General features: G+C 33.9%; 1 protein-coding gene across 2 annotated transcripts in view; it reads right to left on the reverse strand.

Annotated features, from left to right (window-relative positions):
- Nucleotides 1-27928, reverse strand: part of EPHA6 (EPH receptor A6) — an 893594-nt gene that overhangs the window by 512865 nt on the left and 352801 nt on the right. For both annotated transcript variants that reach the window (XM_049710017.1, XM_033433353.2), the window contains exon 5: nt 14103-14438. In XM_049710017.1, coding sequence (XP_049565974.1) covers nt 14103-14438 — 336 coding nt within the window. The remainder of the gene's footprint in view (nt 1-14102; nt 14439-27928) is intronic.

Consider the following 27928-nt stretch of genomic DNA (forward strand, 5'->3'; position numbering starts at 1 on the left):
AGGTTCACTTTATGTATGGTAGAAATGTGTGTGTGTGTGTGTGTGTGTGTGCGCGTGTGTGTTTACATATCCATCCTCTTAATTCACTAATTTATTTAGTAAATATTTAATGTATAGTTTCATGTGAAATGTGTCATGTTAGGCCTTGGGGATATGAACATTTATGACAAACCAACAGAAAAAATGGGCATGCAATTGAAATGCAGAGCATGGTAAGTACGGAGACCGGGTAAATATAAGGAGCTATAATAAGATAATCAGGGCCAGATCATGAAGGATCTTACAAGTCACTTTAGAGAACTAATCAATCATAAACCCACCACACAGAGAGAAACAGTGCCAACATTAGAAAATTTTGCTATTCATTTTCTTATGACTATATGTGTACATCAGTTGTTTACATAGTTGGGTGATGATGTATATAGTTTCCAATCCTGCAGTCCTTACAGTACTGTCAACATTATTCTCATTCATTAAACTTAACATTCCATCTTACAGACATAATACATTTTACTCACTATTTATTTCTCATCACTTAGGATATTTATACATTTCCTTATTATATATAATGCATGTTTGTACACACATATAGTTTTTCTATATGTCATCTTTCCTAGATATTAAAATAGAGTAGTGTGTTTAAAGGATATAGTAATTTTAAGGCACTGGAAACACATTGCCATATAATTTTGTAGTTTTCCTGTAGTGACGTGGGAGTTCTGACCAAATCATACTCTAAGAACACATAAGCATTACCATTTACCAAAGAAAACCTCACAAAAAACAAAAACATGTCCAATTTGATTAGAAGAAAATTACCTATCATTTTAATTTGCATTTATTTGAACTTTAGCAAGAATGAAGTTCTTTTTTAATGCATATTAGGCAACTGTATCTCTTCTAAGAATTGACTGCTCATCCTTTGCCCATTTTACCATAGTCTATTCTTCACAAGTATTTTACCCAGCTTACTGCTTATTTTCATTTTATTTATAATGACTTTGATATGTGAAATTTCTATTAAACTCATCTGTCCTTTGCTTTGTAATTTATTTTTTATATGCTTCTCTATTTAGTCATATATTTACCTATATTTACTTTTTCTTAAGATGTTATGTTTAACATTTATCTGTTTAATAACTTGGGATTTCTTTCAGGTATTTTCTTAGTAAAGAATTAACTTGAAATGTTTTAAATAGCAAGTTTCCCTCAATACATTTTATTCAGTGATGTATACTTTTCCCATTGATTTTATATGTGTTCTTTATCCTATATTAAATCTCTCCATATATTAAGAACTTTTTTCAAGGCTACCTCTTCTGTTCCTTTAATCAGAAACTGTTTCTATCTTCTCCTTAGAAATACAAATTAGTTCCTGAAATGTAAGCTAATTATTCATTCATTGATTTTGATTAAATATACTTTTCATGTTTTAAGGGATGTACTCAAATGAGAACTCATTTTTTAAAGAACCATGTACAAATGAAGCAGCACTACATTTTGCAATTATGTAACACCTTCACTGTCCTAGCAATAGATGATACTTTCAATATACAAGCACAATGCAGTGAACTTTTAGATAATATTATGGAAACCTGATGCCATATTTCCTAAGAAAATTTTTACAAAGAAAATTAAGCAAAATTTCAGTGAAAAAAATGGAATCAAGAGGAAAGCAATTAGTTCTTGAAATATGAAAATATAAAAATAAAGAAAGTGATTTTTATGCAAAATCCAGTTCAGCAATACCATCTGTTTGCCATGTTTATGTGTTATGTTTAGACAATGTATATTCTGAGTTTTTGCTTGGTTGTTATAAATCCCAAACATATATACTCTTCTAAGTTATCAAAAAATTAAGCAAAAATGATTTTAGCATCTTTTGACCCTAAAATTAGAGTTATGGGTTAATATCCAAAATACATAAACAGCTCACACAACTCAACATAAAAAAAAAAGATTAAAAAATGGGCAGAAGACCTGAACAGACATTTTTCTAAAGAGTACATGCAGGTGGCCAATGGGCAAATAAAAAGATGATCAACATCGCTAATCATCAGGGAAATGAGAATCAAAACTACAATGAGATATCACCTCACACCTGTCAGAATCACTCTCATCAAAAAGAACACAAATAACAAATATTGGCGAGGATGTGGAGAAAAGGGAATCTTTGTACACTGTTGGTGGGAATGTAAATTGGTGCACCCACTGTGTAAAACAATATGGAGGTTTCCCAAAAAACTAAAAATAGAACTACCATATGACCCAGCAATTCCAATCCTGAGTAAGAAAGAAACAAAAACACTAATTTGAAAAGATACATGCATCCCAATGTTCATAGCAGTGTTATTTACAATTGCCAAGATACGGAAGCAACCTAAGTGTCCATCAACAGATGAATGGATAAAGAAGATGTGGTATGTATGTGTATATATATATATATATATACATACACACACAATGGAATACTACTCAGTCATAAAAAGAACGAAATTTTGCCATTTGCAACAACATGGATGGACATGGAGGATATTATGGTAAGTGAAATAAGTCAGACAGAGAAAGGAAAATACCGTATGATAACACTTATATGTAGAATCTAAAAAATACAACAAATTAATGAATATAACAAAGAGAAACAGACTTACAGATATAGAGAAAAAATTAGTAGTTACCAGTTGGGAGAGAGAAGTGGGGAAGAGCAATATAGGGGTACGGGATTAAGAGGTACAAACTATTATGTATAAAATAAGCTACAAGGGTATATTATACACCACAAGGAATATAGCCAAATTTTATCACAACTATAAACAGAGCATAATAACCTTTGAAAACTGTGAATCACTATATTGTATAACTGTAACTTATATAACATTGCACATCAACTATACTTTAATAAAGAATAAAATAATAGTTTTCCCTACAAATTCAAGTCCCTGTTGGGCAAATTTACATCAAACAAAGGGTAACTCCTCCCATACTCTGCTTATAGTACCTCTGATACCTCTGATACCACGACAAGCTACAATGGATTTAAAAGTCACATGAAGGCAAGTATGTGACTTCATTCCCTCCGCTGAGACTGTGAGCTACCACAAGGGAGAAAAGAAAAATTTATGGAAGTAGAAAATAAAATTCAAATTAATAAGGGAAATGAAAAGAATTGGGACATTTGTAGAGAACAGCTTAGAGAAAGATAGTTAGTTCTAGATCATAGTACAATAATGAGGAGTTTGGTCTTAAAAGGTCATAAAAACTTTATCTAATTCTTCAGGTGTAAAGAAAGTGGATATATCAAGGCTGTATCATAAAAAAAGGTCTATCAGAATTAATTGCAATTAGGTTACTTTTTGCATTTCACCTAACATTATGGATTCTTTCTTTTATTGAGAAAATTAGAATAAAAATTACATTATATTAAAATTTAAAAAAATTATTTCTAACAAATAAATAAGTAGAAATAATCTTAATAGAATGTTCTACTGATGGTCTTCCCATCTACAAAGAGTGATTATTCAGAGAAAGAACTTCTAGCTCTTGAAGTGCAATTTATTTTTTGTATTTTCTTCTTAAATAGGCTAATAGGCAGAAGGAAGATTTTAGACAAGATACATGGAAGACCACCCTAAAAGAGTCGGTTAAAATATACAAGAGAATTGGAGCTCTTTCTTAGAGATCTTTGAAATGGGATAAAATAACATTTATTTATAATATAAAATATATTTATCTATATAATGTTACTTATAACATTTATAAGAACATCTTGCCTGATGACTTGTAGCTGAAGTCTACATTCTCTTGAGGTCCTTTAAGGCATATGAAAATTGTCACCTTATAAGTATAAAACTAATATGAACTGGCAGCAGTTAGGTTAATAAAATTCAGATGTTGGAAAACAGTTTTTTTTAGGACATAATTTTCCATGTCAGTTATCTTTAAATTTAAATATATAATTAAGTAGAACTTCAAATAGAGTTTAATTGTTCTGCTCTTAATACAAGTATCTCACATTTTGGATAAAACAGCTAAATAAAGACAGCAGTTGAACATTTTAAATATTCAAAACTGTCAGCACTTGAAATATTTATTCTCATAAAAATAGAATGAGGAACCTATTCTCAATTTCTATAAATCTAAATGTGCAATTCATATCTGCAACTAACCAACATTTATCTTTATAAAAAGTAATAAAAACATTTAAAAACATAAAATTATGAGATAGGACATAACTATCAAAAAAACTTATCAAAATATAATCTAAGGACTTCCCTGGTGGCACAGTGGTTAAGAATCTGCCTACCAATGCAGGGGATACGGGTCGAGCCCTGGTCCGGGAAGATCCCAATGCCACGGAGCAAATAAGTCCATGTGCCACAACTACTGAGCCTGTGCTCTAGAGACCGCGAGCCACAACTACTGAGCCTACGTGACACAACAACTAAAGCCCATGTGCCTAGAGCTCGTGCTCCACAAGAGAAGCCACCGCAATGAGAAGCCCGCGCACCACAACTGAAGAGTAGCCCCCGTTCAACGCAACTAGAGAAAGCCCGCACACAGCAACGAAGACCCAAAGCAGCCAAAATAAATAAATAGACAAATAAAAATTTTTTTAAATATATATAATCTAAAACCCATAGAAAGTAGTCAATCATTCACTATTTATATAAAACAGCCTTGAAATAGGAAGTCAAAAACAGAGGACATCAATTCACACAGGCATTATAAAGTAAAAGGTAATCATATCTTAGAGATTTAGTGATTCAGCAAACGAGTAAAATAAGCTTTTTAAAGACAAAACAAAATGGAATGAAAAGTACATTTCTATTCACATATTATAGATATATTTATCACCCTTGGAATACTATTTATTTGCTTTAATGAGAGATTACTTAAGAAATATGTAAGCTGGATAACAATTTGAAAGGATGAATACAAATAATTCAATGAGTCATGTCATAATTATTTTGAGGAAAAAAACACTTTTATCTCAGGGTACACCTTGGAAATGACTCAATACAACAATATAGAGCAGAGAACAAAGGTACCAATAGCTATGAAATCTACCCTTAGGTCTATTAAAATTGCAAAATAATTAGAAGAGCATTAGGCAAATTATGAAACTACCTTTCATTTTTTTTGTTTTTAATCTTTTATTACTAAAAGCTTTGCTCACTGTATAACAGAATAAATACGTGGCCAAACAACTAGTCTCTCTTTCATAAAAACAGAAAAGTGAAATGTCAACATTCACCACCTGCCATTATCACTATTTAATCATTTATTACTTTATACATATTTTAAGGACTTGTGTACTAAGTAATATTTCAGGCACTCATTTCTTGCAAATGCGTATTGAATCAGATATTATACGTTTAATTAGTCTTTATTTAGCTAAGTTCTAAAGAATCTTAAAGAATGAAAGACTGTTGACTGCTCTGTAGTAGACACCATGTCTCAAACACTCAAACATGCATCTATTTTTCACTACATGGCATACAGCACAGTACTTTGCACATCATAGTTACTGACTATAGTTGTTTGCTGACTAACACATAGAGGTAAATGGGAAAAACAACGACATCACTATTTTGTAAAACGTTTTCAGGACCGATTTCAAGAGTGTGTGCCTACCGCAGTTGCATGGCTCCCTGAACCTGTTTAGGGTTTAATGATCATCTAATGTCATCTTGAAATTCTTTTTTTTTTTTTTTTTTTGCGGTACACGGGCCTCTCACTTCTGTGGAGGCGCCTCCCCCGTTGCGGAGCACAGGCTTCGGACGCGCAGGCCCAGCAGCCATGGCTCATGGGCCCAGCCTCTCCGCGGCATGTGGGATCTTCCCGGACCGGGGCATGAAACCGTGTCCCCTACATCGGCAGGCAGACTCTCAACCACTGCGCCACCGGGGAAGCCCCATCTTGAAATTCTTAATAATTTTATCTTTAACTCATGTTTTGTAAGTGAAGTCTGATGGGACAATGGAGTGTGCATTGGGAGCTTGAAGCCCCGGCTCTAGGCAAGGTCCAGCTTCTGGCCACCCACCCTCCCCACATTCCTGGGGATGTGTTTTCCCTGTCTTCCCCCCTGCTCTCTGCCAAGCAGTCTTCCAATCCCTGCACTGCCCACGGATTGCTGCCATTCTCCACCTGGGTTAAGTGACTTTGTTAACTTCTGAGGAGGGAGGACCACATTTCTGGGTTGTCTCCTGTCTCTAGTGGGGATCTGGGCATGTGCACAGAAGGGTCTAGGTAGGGCTCTCTAGCACTGGAGAGTGGAGTGTAGAGGAGTGAGTGAGTGAGTGAGTGAGTGAGTGAGTGAGTGTGTGTGTGTGTGTGTGTGTGTGTGTGTGTGTGTGTGTGTGTGTTGGCTGTCTCTGTTCTGCAGAGGCCACATTTTAGTGGGGGCAAGCTTCTCATCCACTCCATGCAGGTAGCCAATAGTTTCTGGGAAGGAGATTCAAAGACCCTTAGGGTTTTCCCTTCCACTGTGGGTTTGGAAGCCCTGGGAACCTGGAGGTTTCCTCAATCACCCTACAAGTATCCCTGTGCAGAGGGAGGGCCTCTCGCCTGGATCAGTGCCTGGGGACACCCTCTCTTCCTCTTTCCAAACTTTTTGAGTCTGTCTTAATTTGTCTGCTCTGGTCTGCTTGAGATACCCTTGGGTACTGGGGATAGGGAGTGGTGCAGGACTCTAGGAAAAGAACTGTGATTTCGATGATTTCACAAATGAGTTAAATGCTCTTATATTTACATTTAAAAGTAGCATTGAGCAATTAAAGAGGAATGGTAAAGTTCATGCTAATAATTTGAAATTTACTTTTACTTTACTTAGAAGGACATTAAATGGCAATTAAAAAAGCACCATGACAAGTTGAGAGACAGAAATTGCAGAAGGAAAAGCCTTTATATGTTAGTACCTTTAACGGCCCTTTTTTTTCTGTTTTTTGAACAAAGGGTCCTGCAGTTTCATTTTTCACTGGGTACCACAAATTATGTAGCTGCAACTGTTTTAGAATCCAAACCAAATAGAAAAGTGCTGAAGAATACATGGAAGGAAAAAAAAGCTACTTAATCTAAAGATGCTACATGGAATTTCAGTCTGATTAAAATGTCAGCAATTAGTTTTCAATCTTTACAAACTATTTATTAAGACATTTCACATTTTAAATAATAATTAGAATAATCTATCAACCTTGAAAATCTTTTATTTTTATTCTCACATTATTCAAAAAAAATCTTTATTAATATTTACTTTGAAGTAAAAGGGACTTTTAGAAAACATCCCCCCAAAATGAAAACCTAGTTTTTAAGAGCAACCACATTTGAATCCAATAATCCAGTTATCCAAATCAGTCAAGTTATGCAGGCAGAGTTTAGTTAAGGAAATTAAATTGGCGCCCATTTTCAAAACAAAGAATTGCATTGAAAATGAGCAATCAATGTGCTAGACAGTTCTCAACCATAAAGTAGAACCTTACATCATGACAGTCATAGATTATGCAAAATGTGATCATATGCATTTATCTTCACTGCTAACCAGATTTATTTTTATAGGATTTAAAATATTTTACTAAACAATCTCTATTACTAATTTTTCAATTTATATGGAGAAATGCCATTAAAATTGTTAATGTGGTAGTGGAGGCATCAAAATAGCAATAAGATCTTATTACTTTATGCTAAAGAAAACACTTTATCACCTTTCCTGAAAAACGCACAAATGAGAATTTCTCAGAGAAACAGCTGATGACTCTAAAAGCCAACTACTTAAAATCAAGTTTAGGATTAAACATATTTTTCTAGCAATATACAATCACCAAAAAAATCCCCTTGATTGCTATTAAAGGATGGTTTAGTGTTGATTAAAATCTTTTATTAAAAATTCTATAAGAACAGCACCACAGGACTTAGTGAGCATGAAATTTAGTACACGCTAAAGAATACATGTGCAATAATACTTTCCAGTTAATTTCTAGACAAATTACTGGTTAAATTTAAGGCTTTGCCCTTTTAATTCCCACTGCCTGGAATACTCTTTTATATATTCACAGGGTTTTCTCTTCAATTCATGATCCGCTCAGGTGTTATATCAAAAGAGGTGTTTTTGGTTTTCCTATGCAAAATGCCCCTTCCCCACCACTTCCAAACCTCTTACTGTGTTTAGCTTTTCTTCATGGGACATATCACTTCTTGACACTAAAATATAATGTCCTGAACGAAGGGACACTATTAACGGTTTGTACTTCTTTATTGCTATATCTCTAGCACACTGAACAGTTTCTGTCAGATAGTAAATATTCAATAAATATTTTTGAATGAATGAAATAAATTAATGAATGAATGAAATAAATTAATGAATGAAAGATTAACTGAAACCATCTCCAATATCTGTTAATGCAGTTAACAGAGATTTATTAGGTTGTAGTCAATGTAGGTTGAGGATATGTTCAGTCAAATAACACAACATCCTTGTTCTCAAGAAACTTTCACATTGGTCAGAAAAGCAACTATTAAAAATATGATTATGATCCAGTGAGAGAGAACCATGTGTGTTATTGTACACAAGTGATTGGGAACAGTTCAATTTCTACACTTCTTGACTAAGAGCTGAGCCATTTACCAACTTCAGGAAACTCACTGCTAAGGTCAAGAGCCTTTTCTATACCATTCGTTTACTCAAAAGTTGCATGCCACAAAAGGACACTAAACTCGGGAGTAATTTGATGTTTCCCAGGACTAAACACAAAGTTTACAATCATGCAGACTCTATCATAATTTAATATTTGGCTGGACCATAAAGTTATTTAGTTGTGATTAACTAGACTGACATTTCAATTATCTTCCCTACATAAAATATTCAGTGCACTTTTCAGAAGAAAAACACTTTTCCTAGAAGATAGGAAAATTTTATCCTTCAATATAAAGTGTCTGTGGCTTTTGAATATATAATTTTCTTATGTTTAAGAAATATGTAAAATACAAATAATATAGCATCACTCTTAGCTTCAATTACGGTTATTGCTGTTTTTCTTTAACTTATCATGCCACTGGCTTATATTCAGTATATTTTTAGTAAGCATTTAAAACTTTTATACTTTGAGTAGACTTGCACAGATTTTAGAAAAAAGAATATCCACTGTCAAGAATTTTCAAAACACTGTCAAGAATTTTCAAAACACAGTGAGGATTATGAGGAATATCCAGACATAAAATAAATTAGAATACAGATATAAAGATGAATGAATGTTTATAATGTCCCTAATTACCTACTCTAGCAACGTGCAAAAGGTTGCTATTTGAAATAGACTGTATTTTCAGAATGCAGTGAACTGTAAATCAAATAGACATCTCAAGTTTATAAATATATGGAGGCTTTTGTTGATTTAAATCTATTTTCAGTGTTAGTTCAATTAATTATTGCTACCTGAGCAAATATATGAAATCTGCAATCAAAATGGAAACCTAAAGCAAGACCTATACAGAATAGTCACCCATTGGCAGAGACAGGAGTGTTGAATATATATTTTAGGAAGCTGAAGGACTGGACAAACTGCTTCTGACAATAATTGCTTTAAAGACCCTTTAGTAAATATCAGCAGAATTGGTTTGTAACTTAGCATGTCTTTCACTTTGAACATGGTCCCTAAAGGTTTTTGCACATGTCAGGATATCTACAAACACAATTTGTTTCAGGCTATCCATGATTAACATTTTCCTTTCCTGTCTATGACCTAAATAATTCCTTTTACTAAACTACACAGCTTAGTTTTTCTATCATGCACTGAGGATTAAAATCAAATGTTTTCTAGGTGTTGCTTTCTTGTTTTGTTCTCTAGATGAACCACCTTTAAAGACCATTTAAATAAACTATCAAAATAGAAGGTTGCAAAAAAGCTTTTAGGGATTGCAGAAGTCAGTTAATTAAGGTTTATTGCAAAGATTTCTAATTATGAGAGTCAGTCTTAAATCTATAATCTTATTTATCCAACTAGAATCAGGATAATCAAGGAATGTTTTTCCTAACTACAGCTAAGTGGGTCTAAGTGATTTGGAAATTTCTTTTTTTTTTTTTTTACATTTCTGTAATTGTAAGCAGACAGCAAACAATTAAGTCAAGGTTGTTTAATGGGGTTTCCTTAATATTTCTTAAGTATGAGAAAAGACATATACATATAATCAACTACATGAAAGAAAAGGTAATTTGATGCGAACTTCCTCTTTATCCTCACGTTTCACGCTGTGCACAGAATAGTAAAATCATAATTAATGCAACTGTCTATATTTTTCAGTCTCTATTATTTTATTTCCTATTTGTACAAGGTTGCCTCATGTACAATATTATTATTCTGCTGATTTTCTTTTTCCCTACCTCTGGCCCTGATGATATATCAGCATCTTCTGCTAAATGGTTGTTCCCCTAACTTGTCTTGGCTATTTTGCAGACACCAACTCATTTCTCCAAATTTTAGTTAAATCTTCAGGTCCTTCCCCAAATCCTGTTGTACCTCTTCAATATACCAACTTGTTAGATGTTCTTGGGTCCATTAGTCATCAGGGCCTAATCCCTCAGTTGCTCAACCTTTGCTTGGTTCCTTCTACTCAGCATTCTTTCCCTTCTCCTGGCTTCACATGGCCTACTCATATTCTACTCATCTCTCAGAACAGAACTTAATTTAATACTGCTTCCTCAGGAAAACCAGCCCTTATTCTCTAGACCTGAATAATACATGCTCTCAGAGCACCCTGAGCTTCTCCTTGGTGGGACTTATCACAGTACTAATTATGTATTTGTCAAATTATTTGTTATCTGCCTCCCCACCAGGGTGTAAAATTCACAAAAGCTCGCTCACCACTATACATGTGTTGAATAAATTAAAGGCTTATTAATAGCTCATATCACTTTTCTATTTTAGTGTGAAAACAATGATATGTAACCTACAGATAATGAGACAAATAATTTACTGTGGTCCCCTCAGTCCAACAAAATTGTAATATGTTACCCTGTAACTTTGGACAGTGCCTCTTGAGTCACTTCAAAGAGAATTTCCAAAGATACCCAAGTGGAATGATGGCAAATCCCTCCCTCTATCTGCAACAGTAACACTGTTATCTTATTAAAGCTGCACACAATGATGACAGCTCAAGTCTGGTTCTGGGACACTCCAGTTTCTATAAGCTCCTTTTACCCAACACTAGGATCTGACCCCTTCTGATATGAAGAGAGTAATGGATGCATGCACAGATTGAATTATTTCATAATGTTACCCTTGACTGGAATATCTGCATTTTTAAAAGTATGATTTTCTAACATCAGAATTTCAGACACAAGAAGAGAAGACCTTCTTGGTGCCTCTCAAAATTATGACATGGAGATAAGTGGCTTATACGTGTAAGACTGGTCATAATATTTTATAAAGCATATATGTGGCAATATTTTAGCTCAGTTTAGGACCTTGATGTACTTTTCAAACAAAATTTAAATATATTTTGATTTTTCATTATAATTTATAACTAAAACAAAGTTGAATTAAATGAACAATAATTGTTTCTCAATATTCTTCTCAAAAATAAATTTACTGGGGAGGATTATTTAATAATACTGTCCCCTACCAGAATGCATAGCCTCAATATATGGATACTGTATCTTGTTTCATGCTTTGTATAATTTCTGTCCTTATAACCATACACTTTTAATAAATTCTCTCATTTTCAAAGTGGGAAATAGTTCGTATCCTGCCCTTCTGCTAAATTAGAAAAATAGCCTAAATGAACTCTCTTCTAATCCTGAAAGACTGCTATGTGTATAATGTATGAAATTATGTAAACATATTTACATGTATATTTTATTTAAAGTGATATATTGTTTTTATTCCCAAACTTAATTATTTATACCCTATAGTTAGAACAGTTGTACTGGATTATAGTTTTTTTAATCAAGTGGCAGAAAAAAGGCTTAGAAATAATCTGCTAATGCAGAGAGAAACAGAAGACCCTATCTGTTTTATGTTGAAGACACATCTGACAAGATTTTGTTGACACTATGGGAAAGAAGGAAAAAAAGAGAAAACAAGAATTACATTTTGAACAATCATAAAGCAAATTCTATGATGTGGAGCAGTTTGCTAGATGAAGAGGAATATTATATACTAAATATAAAAATGGTGATTCTACAGTATTATTTGGCTTTGCTTTATTTATTAGATGTATTTCTGAAGATTATCAGCAAAGTGAACTTATATATATTATTTTGAATAAAATAGTCACATCCACTTCAAATATGTTTTTAGTAGAATATTTAAGTTTTCTTCCTGTATACTTTATAGGTTTAGCAGTGTTTTTTTTACTTTTTATTTTGCAATAATTATAGATTCACAGATATTTGCAAAAGAAATGTATGGTAAGGTCCCATACACCCTTTACCCAGCCTCCCCCAATGCTAACTACTTGCAATAACTAAAGTGCAACATCAAAACCAGGAAACCAACATTGAGAAAATCCACAGAGCTCGTGTGTGTGTGCATGCACGCATGTCGTGCGTGTAGCTCTTTGCAATTTATCACATATCTAACTTCATGTAACTACCACCATAATCAAAATACATAACTATATTATTACTGCAAGGCTCCCTCCTGCTACCCCTTCATAGCCAATCCCTCTCTCCCTAAGCCCTAACCCTTGTCCACCAAGAATCTATTCTCCATCTCTACAATTACGTTATTTCAAGAATGTTATGTAAGTGAATTATACAGTATGTATCCTTTTGAGATTGGTTTTTTTCACTCAGCATAGTGCCCTTAAAGTTTATTCAAGTTGTGTGTATCACTAGTTTGTTCCTTTTTATTGCTGAATAGTATTCCAACATCTTACATATATTTCTACTTTAAATATCACCATAGCTGCCTTAATGCATGATATGGGCCGAAATGCATCCCCTAAAATCCATATGTTGAATTTAGCATGTGGCTGGATTTGGAGATAGGTCCCTTAAAGATGAAATTAAGGTAAAATGAGGTCATATGGGTGGGATTTAATCTGTCATGATAGTATCCTTACAAGAAGAGATTATGACAGAGACATGCACATAGGAAAGAACATATGAAGACACAGGGAAAAATGGCTATCTACAATCCAAGGAGAAAGGATTTAGAATGAAATCAACTCTGCTGATACCTTAATCTTGGACTTCTGGTCTCTAGAACAATAAGAAATTAAATTTCTGTTGTTTACACCACCTAGTCTGTGGCATTTGTTATAGCAGACCTAGCAAACGAATATAGTGTAAAAGAATAGTATAAAACATATAAAACAATACTTTCTTCTATAAGACAATCACTTCTGTATCAACATAATTTATGAATGCTTCTCAAAGGGAGTTTTTAAAATCTTTGAAGCTTTTCCTGTATCATGCTTTGTGATAAATTACATTATGGGGAGAATTAAAGAGAATATATATTTTAAAAAATCATAGGTCTATTCATGCCTAACTACATTGCAGTAAAAACCTGTAGTGTTAAAAGGGACCATTTAGCTGAAGGCAATTGGAGTTTTTAAAAAAGTTTAACTATTTTTTACACAAAACTGCACCTAAACAGCAGCATTTAGACACATTTCTGTATATTTTTTGCTGTTTCTTTTAGGAGTGGATTATGGTTAGGCTTGCTGGCTGCATTGTTTTTACAATATAGATATGAATTATAATTAGCATAAATTCTTACTATTTGCTTATCTGACATGGGAAAGAGATGGCTGCATAAGTACGGCAACTGAATTTCAATTCATGTAGCAACCTCTTATTTATGTCTGATGTTTGTTGGTAAGTAATATGGACTTGCTCTTAAGATATGTTAGTATAGGATTATATCAAAAACATAAATGCATAGATATTAAAGAGAAGCTTTATATCTAATTGACCATTACTACTAAGAAGTAATATCAAAAATATCTTTCTGCACCTTGGGAAACAATAAGAACAACAACCAGAAAATCACCCCTGTAATGTATAGAGTGTACAATTGCACCTCAGTGAATATAGATCCACCAGGGATATTAAGCATCAAAAGGGAATTATAGATAAGTTTTGAGAGAACAACAGTGGAACTTACCATCTTGATTCGTGGTCACTGTAATAGCTGTGAATGGCTTGGGAGAAAAACTCAACTCAGAAACTCCATTCATGGCTTCTATTTCAAAGGTGTAATTCACGTGAGGCACAAAGTCAAGTACTATCACAGAATTGTTGATCAGGCCAGTATGTCTTGGGATGAAGCGGAGTCCTCCACCACAGTCCTCACACTGGCTGGTGTCTAAGCCACATTTCTTACAGATTACACTGTATGTGAGATCTTTTCTCCCTCCTGTGTCACTTGGTGGGCTCCATTCCAAAATAAGGGCCGTTTCATTGATGTTAAAAACCACATTCCTAGGAGCTGAAGGTGGCCCTAGAGAAAGCAATTAAAAAAACAAATGTACATGTATAGGACAATGAATTATGGTGCTAACTTGAAAATGTCATCAATAAACACTTGCTTGTCTTTTATATTAGTTTGAGCTCTTTCTTCTGATGGAAACAATAAAGAAATATGGTTAAAAATATCTGAGTTAGTCTAGTAAGAGTGGAGTCTTAGGGGTGAAGATGGTCTATATCTTAACTTCTGGTATATGAATTTCAATATTTAATATCAAAAGCCACAGATCTCCAAAAGATAGTAATTATACTTTTTAAATTTGTTGACTGAAAATATATAACAAAACATTATTTTAAATTATGTGATGGTTTTAAATACATCTTAATAATTACATCATCATTTTAAAATTTTGAAAAAATAGTAACATGCATATATAAAACATGCTGTGTTCAGTCTTTCAGTCCTCAAACTATGCTTGATGTGTAAGTAAAACTCCCATTCATTTTTCTGGACAATCTCTCTAAGAATCTTTTTCTCACAGGCTGAGAATAAATGGCCATAAACTCAGGGTGGACAGACACTTTGGAAGAAGGGGAAGAGGAAGGGAAACTGGAGGCAGCATAAAGGCTTTTACTAGGTCCTGCCAATTTCATGGGACAAAAGCATTATACGGAAGGGATAAAAGGGGGTATACATAAGAAATGGTACCTAGACTTTTATTTAGATTAACTTTACTAAACATAAGTAAGTGTGTCCTTAGAAGCTTATAAAGAGACCCACACAATCCTCTTATTTGTCATCAAGAGTGCACAAACCATGTTTCTCATGGATGGTGGATGAGCATCTGCTCTCTTTTTTCTCATTATTTTTCCATACGGATCACACTGCATAGAGTATTTATATCCTTTAACTATTCCAGCCTTTTCTTAAAATTGTGTCAATAATCTTTTACACTTATCCGAGTCCTTCAAACCTCAGTTTCATATCATTCACTGAACAAATATTAACTGAAGGTCTACTCGGTGCCTGGCACTGTGCTATGTACTATGTTGTGAAATACCACAGAATCCTTTCTGTAAGAGACTGTGCTTATGATAGATATTTTGAAAAATAATTTATTGTATAAATAACTAATTAACATTCCTGCCACATTTTAAAAAGCTTAGTTTTAAGAAATCTAAACAGTTCTTTAAATTGCTGCTATTAAGAAAATTTGCTTAGAAGGAGGGAAAGAATTCTCTGTGACATTCTCTCCATAGAAAGAAATACAATTTTTGATATAAGCTTCTTTTGGATTTCAAGATATGGTCATTCATTCATTAAATATATATATTTTTAGTGACTACAATGTGTGCCAGATATTCTGCTAGATCTTGGGCTTACAGCATGAATGTGATAAAAGTTATTTCTGCTTTCTTGTTATTAACATTTTAGCTGAATGGCTAGATAAACACAAATACACACACACAAACAGAAGAATAAAATTCAAATTATAGTAAGTGCAGTTACAGAAATCAAAAGGAAAGGAGCTGAAATAACCTGAGAAACATTCTGAGAAGGCCTAATATAGGTGATGTGGAAGATGTTCAGAGGGGTGGGAAGAATATTAGAGGTAGAAGATGTGTGGCTCTTTAGTCAAAAAAGATTTTAAAATAGTCATGGAACTGTCAGAAGATCACTGTGGCTAGAATGCGGAAGGAGGAAGCAAGAAGTGAGTTTTAAGGAACAGGAAGGGGTTGGATAATGCCAGACTGCTGGCTCATTGGAATGAGTCTGAATATGTTTCTATACTTAACAGGAAGAAACTAACAGATTCTATCTACAGAAGTGATGTGTTTCAAAAACAGCATTCTGGCTGCAGTGTGGGGAATGGTCTAAATGAGTACAGAGGACTCAGTAGCAAGATCTGTTATATACTGTTAGAGTAGCATAACATCACTCCTAAATCTATATGATTGTGTATTGGCTTTGAGATATTAAGAAGTGTTACATTTTCCTTTTTCATTTTGCTGGATCCTGATATCAGCAACCTAATGGGTAGGACTCAGACACCTATATGTACATTTCATGTTCCAGAGAGTTAAGAAACGTCTACCTTCAGAAAGGAAAATATGGAAGGGATTAAAAACTAGAGCACAGGGATAGGCATAGTTCTTTACCTCCAACCTAGACTCATGGCTAGGAGATAAAGATTCATTATCATTATCATAATAATGTCTTCCTACAGAATGACATATTCATATTGTTGTTCTTTTCTCTTATTTATAATGGAAAAACATGAATTATTATTCACTTACATTTCCAAGAACAGGAAGAATGTTATCAATTATGTTATGGGTGTCTGCAAGTATATGACTGTCCGCCTAGAGATACTTAAATAAAAACGGCAGACACCCTTCTCCCTCAAGGGCTCTCAGACCAATTAGCATGACAATTAAATAGCTTTTTAATTGCTGTTAAATTATGCCAGCTAAACTGTGATTTCATGCAAATATTAAGCTGTAATGACATGCATGAATCATTTACTAAGATTTAGAACTTAGAACAAAGAGAGACAATTAATTCTAATCCTCAGATTCAACTAAATTATGTGTCACTAAGCTTTTATGAATGTGGCCTGACTGCTTTGTTATCATTTATAAATTATACAAAGATTATGTGACACCCAAGGAAAAAAAATCTTGGCAGCAATAACTCTTTTGGAGACATCTGTACTGAAAACTCTCAGGGATTTTCTTATGTTGATTTTTTTTTCTTTAAAGGAAACACGTACTTCACATAGAAAAAAGCTATCTCCACACTACACCCTCCAAACCAATCTCATAAGAAAAGGACAATTATCCTAATTTGCAGCTAGCTGTTTTTCTAGCCCATCATGTAATAAACTTAAATAAAAACTACAACTTTATTTCTATTAAAAAAACACACTTTCAATCTTCTTCTTTTTTTTTTTTTTTTTGGCTTCAATTTGGATTTCCCCTTTACACATTTAAAGAATAAAGAAATAGTGCTCTAATAGTAAACTTATGAGAAGCTTGTGGCAGTGCGGTCCTGTCCCTCCCCAGAAGAGCATCTGGCCATGCAGTCCCCATCTTCCTCTCAGAGTAGCAGAGGCCAGGTGAGCTACAATTTATTTTATTTTATTTTATTTTTTCTTTCGGTACGCGGGCCTCTCACTGTTGTGGCCTCTCCCGTTGCGGAGCACAGGCTCCGGACACACAGGCTCAGCGGCCATGGCTCACGGGCCCAGCCACTCCGTGGCATGTGGGATCTTCCCAGACCGGGGCACGAACCCGTGTCCCCTGCATCGGCAGGTGGACTCCCAACCACTGCGCCACCAGGGAAGCCCCAATTTTTTAAATTTAATTTAAATTTTTTCTTTATGGAAAATGTTTTAAACAGAACTATATTTCCCAAAATACATCATACATAATATCTCTAGTCCCATGAGATATCACCAAAAAAATGAGTTCAGTGCTCAAATTAAGATTCCTCTGGAAGATTGACGCTGAAACAAAAGAAACACAATTTGCTTCACTTTGTTGAATCCAACATTTCCCAAACGTTTATTCATGGAATATTATTTTCTAAGAAGCATATGAAGGAATACTAGCATTCTGCAGAACACCCTTTAAATAAAGGTTGACACTGAAGGAGAGCAAACTTAGGGGTCACATTTCAGTTACTACATACTTTGCTGTAGATTTCACATTTTATGCTTATAATTACAGAAATATATTAACTCATAAATAAACAGTGGTCTTTTTCATATTAACTGAAGAGTGACTATTCATTCACCCATTAACTCTATAACTAATTGTGGCTTACAGATGCATTTTTTAACCTTAAGAACGATGAAAATTTGATCCAAATAACTGAAAATCATTAAAGGCTATTGCCTATTAAACTTTATTAAACTATATTTTCCAGTTCTTAACTTACTACCTGGCAATAATTTAAGTGTGTTTGTTGGGGACTTCCCTGGTGGTCGTGTGGCGAAGACTCCACGCTCCCAATGCAGTGGGCCCGGGTTTGATCCCTGGTCAGGGAACTAGATCCCACAAGCCACAACTAAGATTCAGCACAGCCAAATAAATAAATATTTTTTAAAAATGTGTTCGTTAATTTAATGACTACCAAGACTTTATAGTACAGTTTCCTAAGAAAAAGCATATTATTTACATCTGAGTTTACAAATGAGAGAAAAATAGTTCTATGTTTACCTATGTCAAAGAGAACATCAGAATATATATATATATATATATATAAAATCATCTAGAGATGTTTAGGCAAATGTTTTGCAAAGGAGTAAATTACATGAATAAATGAAAAAGTACATCTCCAAACTTTAATAATGTACTAAAAATATCAGTTGTCAGATCTGCATATAGACATAATTTAAAACTCTAAAAGTCATTTCATTCTTTGCATTATCAATTTTAACTTTATCTGTCTTTATCTAACTTTATCTAACTTCATCTATATTATTTATTAATCTAATATCCTTCCTATATAATCTTTGAAAAAGGTATTCAATAGGAGCCCTGTAAACAAAATTTTGTATTCATATCTAAACCACTATGTGCTCTATCAATGTTTTGTTCATAAAATGTTTGTATATTTGGAAATGGATGATGAATAATCACAAAACTGGGGCTTCAAGCTCACCACAGGGAAGGAACTAAATCAATTTATTCAGATAAAGAAATGAGGCCCAGGAAAGTTTTGTAATTATGTCAAGGTCATGAAATGTATTAGTGGTATGATGATACCTAGGTCTTTTTATGTTTAGATTTTTTTTTCTATCACATTTTCTGTCACAATGTATTCATCCTATAAATAGGAAAATGTTTTATAGTGCTTTGCTTAGAGAGTACTGTCAAATGCAAATTTTCAAAACACACAAATTAGAGAGCAATTTATTGCCTTCCTACAACAGATTTCTTTTAATAATGTTACCTTAAAGCATTTAAAAATATTTACGGAAGAGTAACTGACAATTAAACCTTCAAGATAAATACTGCTGAAGATACAGAAACATGTGCACTTCAAATCCTTTGAATTCTACATATTCTCATTTTTTTCAATATTATTGTACTTACTTCAGTAACTAAATTGATGTCTAAAATTAAGACTTGTCCATTAGTGTTTTCATAATACCGTGAATGAAGACTTAGATAATTCTTGCTACATTTTCCCTCATTTCTAAGACTCATAGTTAAAGGAAACAAAAATAAAAAAAGAAATCTAATAGACTAAATACCATTCACTTCCAGAATAAAATCTAAATCTCTCAACCTCGTCTACATTTGTCTTTATAACTAGGCCCATCCCTTACCCTCTTTCTCCCTTTTGCTGCACCTCAATGCCTTTGCACATACTGTTCCCTTACTTTTTTTTGCTCTGTGGAAAATTCCTACTCATCCTTCATGTTCTGATTTAGGTGTTTACCTCCTTTGTGACACCTTCCCATTGTCCTCAGGCAGAGGTGACTACTTTTATACATTGTAGGCATGTATTCAAAAATATATAACCAAAATTTTTTAGCACTTTTTTGTTCTAAGGAGTGTACTTAATATTTCACATGATTTATTTCATTCAATTATCACAGTAAACCTGTAAGGTAGTTAATTATATCCCCGTTTTATAGAAAAGGTGACTGGTGCTTACCAAATGTACATATTGCACTGAAATATATGTATTCTTGTATACAGGTCTATTCTGGTCTAGCTTGATCCAAAGGTGGCATGTGCTTTAACTAAGATGAATAGAATGCATAGTTTTGTGCAACCCGACAAGAATTATTTGTCACATAGTGCAAATTTTGAAAAATATTGGAGAGCAGAGAGTTCAAGGTTATAATCTTTGCAAGAATCCAGTGTTATTGATTCAAGAGAGAACCATGTGACTTGAAAATCATGTAAGAAGTGGAAGGGGATGTTTATATTATGAAGACTGGTATTAACTAATAAAAACCCATAGCAAAATGGACAGCCACCCATATCTCATTGGGAAGGAATAAAAGCTTCTCAAAATACAGTTCCATAGACACTCAAAACTTGAAAAATAAGCATTTGTGGCTCCAAATTTCTATGCCATAAAGCGTGGACATAATTTTACCTTGGAAAAAGTCAAAAAAACAGTTATCAACTATTTTCATCGATGCAGAAAAAATCTTCAATATAAACCCATAGAATAACTAATTCTAAAAACTACAGAAATATGCTATAATTTTGTACGTCAAGAGTTAAACGGCAAAACCACATTCATAATAAAAGCACACTAAAACACAAATGAAATCATGAGCAGCCTGCGCTTGGGCGTTTTGAGTAAAAAATCATCCAATTTTGCTAAATATCATGAAGAAAAAAATCTTGCACACCTACATACAGCCCTTTCTGTGTCTGAGTCAGTTATTTTTAATTAAATACTCATTAGAAATAAGAGAAATATGATGAGACTAAGCACTGTCATATTTTGGGAGGGAAAAGCAAAGCAATAAATGAATAGATTAAAGCCAATTAATAAATCTTTCTCAAAAGGCATAGCACTGTAGGGATAATTATGAATGTTCTTTTTCCAAGTATGGATTAGACATGGTAAGTGGTCTGTTGTGTACAAGTAGATGATATTAAATGGGACAATTCTCTCTGAGTTCCAACTGTAGATGCCAAGAACAGATTTGCCCTGGTAGCAAGTAGTAATTCAATTCTTCAGCATCAGCAGAATAACCACTTAATATCGCTTCCTATGGAGGAACCTCTCCCAGGTAATTTGGTAAAAGAACCTTGCCTGAAATAAAAATTAAAGTATTTATGTTTAGGAAACTCCATGAAGCTCAAGTGACATCTTACATCAGTGATCTGTATTAGGGAAACTGGGATTCATTACATACAAGTATCTATCCTATAATATAAGGATCATTTTAATTTAAAAAATATACCACTGCCATACATAAAGTAAATATTTAGAGTTATTTTCTATAATGAGAACAAGTCTAGAGTATAACACAGCCTGTTAAAGGTAATAAATCCATTTATGCAATATCTCCCATTCTGGCTTCTGTAAAATTGTGGCTGCTACCTTGTGTTTACAATCAGTCACCTAAGCAATCAGCTGCGCTTTTGTTTTTTCAGTTGTGAGACAGAAAAGCAAGGAACCAGAATGTTTTTTTTCCATGCACAAGAAGCTTAGGGGAGAGAGATAGAGAGAGAGAGAGAGGAAGAGGAAGAGAAAGAGAAAGAGAAAGCGAAAGTGAAACGAAAGCGATGGGGCAAAAAAAGAAAAGATAGCAAGTAGAGCAGGGGTATCTGTATAGGAGCATCCTATACCCACCCAGAGTGGAGGACCTGAGTAGGGCAGATGAAACGGGGAAGAAGACCTTTCCTGATGCATCTCAACACAATATTTGTTCTATTCAAAGTAAGAGTGAGAGAATAATGACTTTCTTAAATGGCCAATCATTCCAGAAATAAAGAAGCCATGTTTTACAATGTTAACCTTAGAGCAAAAATAAATTCAACTTTTACACTTTCATTCCAACCACTGTCACTGTATACCAAATATAAAGATAAAAAGACATGGTATTTGCCTATGTATTAAGAATGAAATTGGAAGAAACCGTTTTACTCAAGGTACTTGACTACATATTTAGATGACCAAGAAAAGTGAAATCCTTAATGATGTGCAAAGGAATTACCCATATATATGATTTGCATTTTATGTTTTGAACTTTTCTAAGTAGGCAGCACAAATGTTCATTGAATGTGTTAATCTTCCAGCACCTGTTCAGTAACTAAAAAAAAATCCTCCTATTGATTTAAACACGAGAAACATCAAAGTGAAAATGCGATGACTGTGGAATTACATTTGTCTAACTTTTTATGCATCCGTATATTAGACCCTCACTTCATTTCTCTCAGTCCTTTCATGCTCTCTGCCTTTCTTGCTTGACAAGTACTTTCTTAGTAACTCCTATAGTCCTTTGTTTCTCCAACCTTAGTGAGCATTTTTCCCTTCTGGCCTAGAAAAGCCTTAGACAGTTATTTTGATAACAGACTTCTTGGCAGGCAGCAGGGTCTCCTGTGCTCTGAACTGCTCTCAGAGGCAGCCCTAATTGACCAAGAGATGATATTGTGGAGTGTCCTCCACGGCTCATCCTTTAAAGCACAGAACATACATTAATGAGTCACCTGAGAAATAAAATTAAGAGTTTATGAAGTAGATTAAGATAATAGAGAAAACACTTCAGCATTTCATTTTAAATTTCTTATTCTTAATTTCTTTAATATACTTTGCAGTTCATGTAAGAGAAGCATAATGAATGTTTTAAAAACATTCATTTTTGATTTTTAAAACAATGTTTTAAAAATCAAGACGATCCAAACTTACAAGTATGTTGCTGGTATAACTGGATATTAGGACTGTTTGAGAGATCCTAATATAGTTAAAATTAGAGATGGAGAAAGAGGCCAGGGCTGGACTTTGGATGTTCTTGGATTGACTCTTACAATTTTGGCAAATAGGTGTTGGGCTTTGAAAGATGTTATGCAGAAGAAGTGGTAATATGATCAAGGTTTTGTTTTCATTTAAAAATAATATTTTCTAATAGTTTGGAATATTTGGAGGGATGGAAGACTAAATGAAGGAGACTTGCCAAAATATTATTAAATTAGCCCAAGAAAGAGTTGAGGGCCTTAACAAAAAAGGAAAGGACCAGGAGTTGATATGAAGGAATGGACAGAAGGAATACTAAGAAGTAAAACTGACAAGTCTTGTGACTACTTGGACACGTCAAGGGTAGAGACAGGGGTAATGATTCTAAGCTTTCTTGCTTGGATGCATGGGTAGATGAGGATTCAGCAGGATAAGGAAACAAGCTGGGATGGATGAGCAGGCTGAGGTAGGAAGGAATAAAATTGACTTTTGTAGGTGAGCTAAAATTATAAGTTTATTCATTCTTTGAATATTTATTTTGTGCCTAGTATTTGCCAGGTACTATTATTAGTGCTGGAGACACAGTAAAGAAAGAACATTCATGATCCCCTTGTAATCTACTATGGGTAGAATGACAATAAACAAGGAAGTGAGTGTAAAAATAAATCAGATCTTTTCAAAGAGTGACATAATGCATAAAAAATAAAATATATGATACAAAAAAGAGTAACTGGGAGGGATTCTATTTTTGAACAGGTGATCAGGAAATGCCTGTCCTAAGAATTGACATTTGAGCCTGACTGCCAAAAAGAAAACAACCATAAGAGGACCTAAAGGGAGAGCACTTCAAGTAGAGGAAACTGCTGGCATTAAGGATGAGAACAAGTACAGCATCATGGAAGTTCATCAGTTTAGTAACCAAGGAGAGTATGGTATGATACAAGATTTGAGATGTGGGCAGGTTTCTGTGGGACACACAGGTTGTCAGATCCCGTAATGAGTTGGCTAGGTGACTTTGGACCTTAAGAGAGGAGATTGGGATATGGATAAAAATATAGGCATCATCTATTTACAGGTGCTAGTTGAAGCCATGAGATTAAGAACATGTGATGAGACAAGAAAGCTAAGAAAGAAGCATGAGAAAAATTAGTATTTAACAGTTGAGCAAAAGAAGAGAAATTATCCATGGTAACAAACACGATGTTCAGAAAATTAAGTGGGTAAAAGGGAGATTGCAAAGTCTCAGAATAAAAGAGAACAAATAGTTTCAAGAAAAAGGAAGAGATCAACAGAGTTAAATGTCATGAATAACAAGACAAAAATGTTTCTAACACAATATGGCAAATAAGATCATTGGTGAATTTTTCTTAAACAGTTTATTTTCTCACACAGTTCACACAAAGAAAAACATGATTGCAGGAGAGTGAAGAGCAAAAATCTGAATGTAGTAGAGTAAAAAGTAAATTAAAAGTGTGTGAAGAAGTAGCCATAGCCGATGAAGACTGCTTTTTCAAGGTACTTGTTTTGGGAGAAAAACTATTGGACTGGGAACATTATTTAATGATAGAAGTTTGAGTACACTTATAGGTGGTGAGGAAGGAATAGTGGAAACATAAAATCAAAAGAGGAAGTTAACAATAATAGCCCAGCCCAATAGATGGAAGGATTTGATCACCCCTCCACAGCCAATATTTCAGGGATGAGCTTTGATTATGAGACATCTTTTTTTTAAACCGTAGCCATTTGAAACAACTAAAAATTTTTATGTGTACACCTCATCAAAGAAGATATACTGATGGCAAATAAGCATATGAAAAGCATATGAAAAGATGCCCCGCATCGCGCCATCAAGAAAATGCAAATTGAAACAACAATGATGTACCACTACACACCTACTAGAAACAACCAAAATCCAGAACACTGATAACATTAACTGCTGACGAGGATGTGTAGCAACAGGAACTCTCATTCACTGTAGGAATGCAGAATAGTATGGTTTGGTGGTTTCTTACAGAATTAAACATATTCTTACCATATGATTCAGCAATCACACTCCTAGGTATTTACTCAAAGGAGTTGAAAACTTACGTCCACCCAAAAACCTGCACATGCATGTTTATAGCAGTTTATTCATAATTGCTGAAACTGGAAAATAATCAAGCTGTCCCTTAATAGGTAAATGGATAAACAAACTGTGGTATATCCAGACAATGAAATATTATTCAGCACTAAAAATAGATGAGCTATCCAGCCTTGAAAAGACATGGAAGAATCCTAACTGCATATTACTAAGGGAAAGAAGCCAATCTGAAATCTTCTACTATATGATTCAAATTATATAACATATATATATATATGGATACAGCACAAAAATAAGTGGTTGCCATGAGTTGGTAGGAGGAAAGGATGAATATAGGCCCAGAGGATTTTAGGACACTGAAAATCCTGTGTATGATACTATTATGATTGATACATGTCATGACACATTTGTCCAAACCCAAAGAATGTACAACACCAATAGTGAACCCTAGTGTAAACTATAGACTTTGGGTGACTATGATGTGTTAATACAGGTTCATCAAATATAATGTACAATTCTGGTGCAGGATGTTGATAATGGGAAGGCTATGCATGTCTGGGTTGGGAGGAGGGAGGTATATGGGAAATTTCTATACTTTCTCTTAATTTTGTTCTTAACCTAAAACTGCTCTAAAAATAAAATCTTAATGAAAATATTTATGTGATTATATCATGTATATTATATGTCTCAAGATTATGAAATTTAAAAAAACACCTATCTCTACAGTGAAAATGCAAAGAAATTATAAAACTCTTAATGGTGAAGTCACATGCTTTGTTGTACCAGAAACTTAAGGGTTGCTGCTGTTTTGATGACAGTGCTAAGGAGCAGGGAAAGATCTCTTGAGGTCCTAGAATCAAATCACTCATATGATTACATACAATACCTATCTAGGAGCTCTTTCCCTACTAGGCCATTTACTAGCCAAATGTCTTAGTCATTTTCAATATTTTGGTCCTCCATTTTCTTTTAAACCCAAACATTCAAAATCTCCCTGCCCCTGATACCAAGTTTTAAAAAAAAAGCTTCCTTTTAAATGCCTGGAAGATTCTCTGAAAGCATAGCTTCAAATGCTAAGTCAAAAACAGCAGAAAGTGATGTGACTGTCTACCTGACACAAATTCTGACCTTTAGATAATATATTATTGGAATAAAGGTGATAAAGAATGGCTTATTCAGAGACACATGATCTAGAAGTTAAGGGAACTTCCATCTATTAAAAATCTATTAGAATTTGGCTATTGTTTATGGTTAATGAAAAACAGAAGGGTTGACTGCTTATTTGATCCTTGGCCTCAAAAGTTCTGTATCTTGGTGAAGTTACCTTGGTCCTCTTAACTCCAACCGTTCAATGACCTCTTGGCTTGCCATTTTCCTGGTTTTTCTTCCCTAACAATCTAATCTTCCAATTTTTAGGAAGTATGATGCTTTGGAGTTTATGGTCCTTGCTTTTTCTGCATATATTATAATAATTGCTAGGGTCTCTCATCTAGTCAGAGTATAATTCAAGAAACTTTACTTAGATATGCATAGAGGTAGAGGACTTAATATATTTTGTGAAAAGGTCTTACAAATTCAGTACATTATTTCTTTCAATTTGTAGGAATGTAGATGATGGAAGCTGTGAGCCCAGCATAATACTATCAACATAAAGTATTTAACAGCTTGAATACTAACTTATCAAACATTATTTCAAAATGAATTGTGAGAGAAGAGCTTTCTGTATCAACCAATTATATAGCAGCTGCTATGTGCCAGGTATTCTTCTTAGCACTTTTCAAATACTAACTTATTTAATCATTATAAATAACAACAGAATGAGGTAGGTACTGTTATTAACACTAAGAATGGTGCAACAGAGGTTAAAGGGTTAAATAATTTGCCCAAGGCTACATAGCTAGTAAGTACCAAAGCCAAGGTTTACACTCAGATAATTTGACTCTAAAAGATGGTGAACTTACTAGCACACCATGCTAAGTTTTTGCTAAAACAAGGAAAAGAAGTCCTCAAGGAAGCAGCAGAGAGAAGCCTTGAGAGCGGATTTTCCTGTGGCTGGATGAGGGGAGATTTGACAAAAGTTTTCACCTTCCTTTGGAGTTCTCTCTTTTAATCTCTATGGCAATACAGCATGCTGTTCCCCATCTAAAGCTCTGCTCAGCAATGACCAGAATTAAACCTCTCTGCTTCCACTTGGCACAGTTAAAGCAGGCTAGCATAATTGCAAACATAACTTACAATACCAAGCATAAAAAAATTTTTTTTAAAGAGAGAAAATCCGAGAAACATAAAATGTTAAGCTAATAAGTACACATATCAGCTTCAACAATGACTGAGGCTCATAGACCTTATTTATATCCCATATTTATTTCCTTAATAGTTTCTCACTCCAAAGAACTAAACCTCCCCAACTACCTACTCTGTCACCTCATTGAAGGGTTATATTGATGGGAAACAATTTATTCCTTCATTTTGTCAATCGTCTATTTATGGCCTTCTAAGAAAATAAAAAGAGCAGATTCTTCTCTATCACTCTCCTCGGAAGTCCATTTAGTTTCTGATGTAGGTTTTCAGGGATTCTTGCCTGGCACAACTGTAGCCATTGGAAACACTACCATCTACCTAAGCTGGAGCATGTTGTCCAAAATATAATATAATAATATACAGCAATTGTGCAAAAAGGATTACATATAAATAGTAATAGAAATCTTTTCCTGTTCAAAACTATTTCCACAATTAGGTGAGAAATTATATTTAGAATTTTGCTTTTCCTACTTATAAACATAGAATACATTACTAGAAAAAAATAATATCCAGGTAGCAATTTCTCAGGCTACAATTTTTTGAAGAAAGTAGTCACTCAGCACTTAAGAGTCAGAAAGCAAAAATTACATCTACTAATGAATGTGTTGTATTTTTATTAAATGTATTCTATAAAATATTTTACATTTTATAAGTCTGTAGTAGTGTATACAAATCTATAAACTGCATCAGTTAAAATAAATGGAAC

This window comes from Orcinus orca, chromosome 5, assembly GCF_937001465.1.
Source record: "Orcinus orca chromosome 5, mOrcOrc1.1, whole genome shotgun sequence".
Taxonomy (NCBI): domain Eukaryota; kingdom Metazoa; phylum Chordata; class Mammalia; order Artiodactyla; family Delphinidae; genus Orcinus; species Orcinus orca.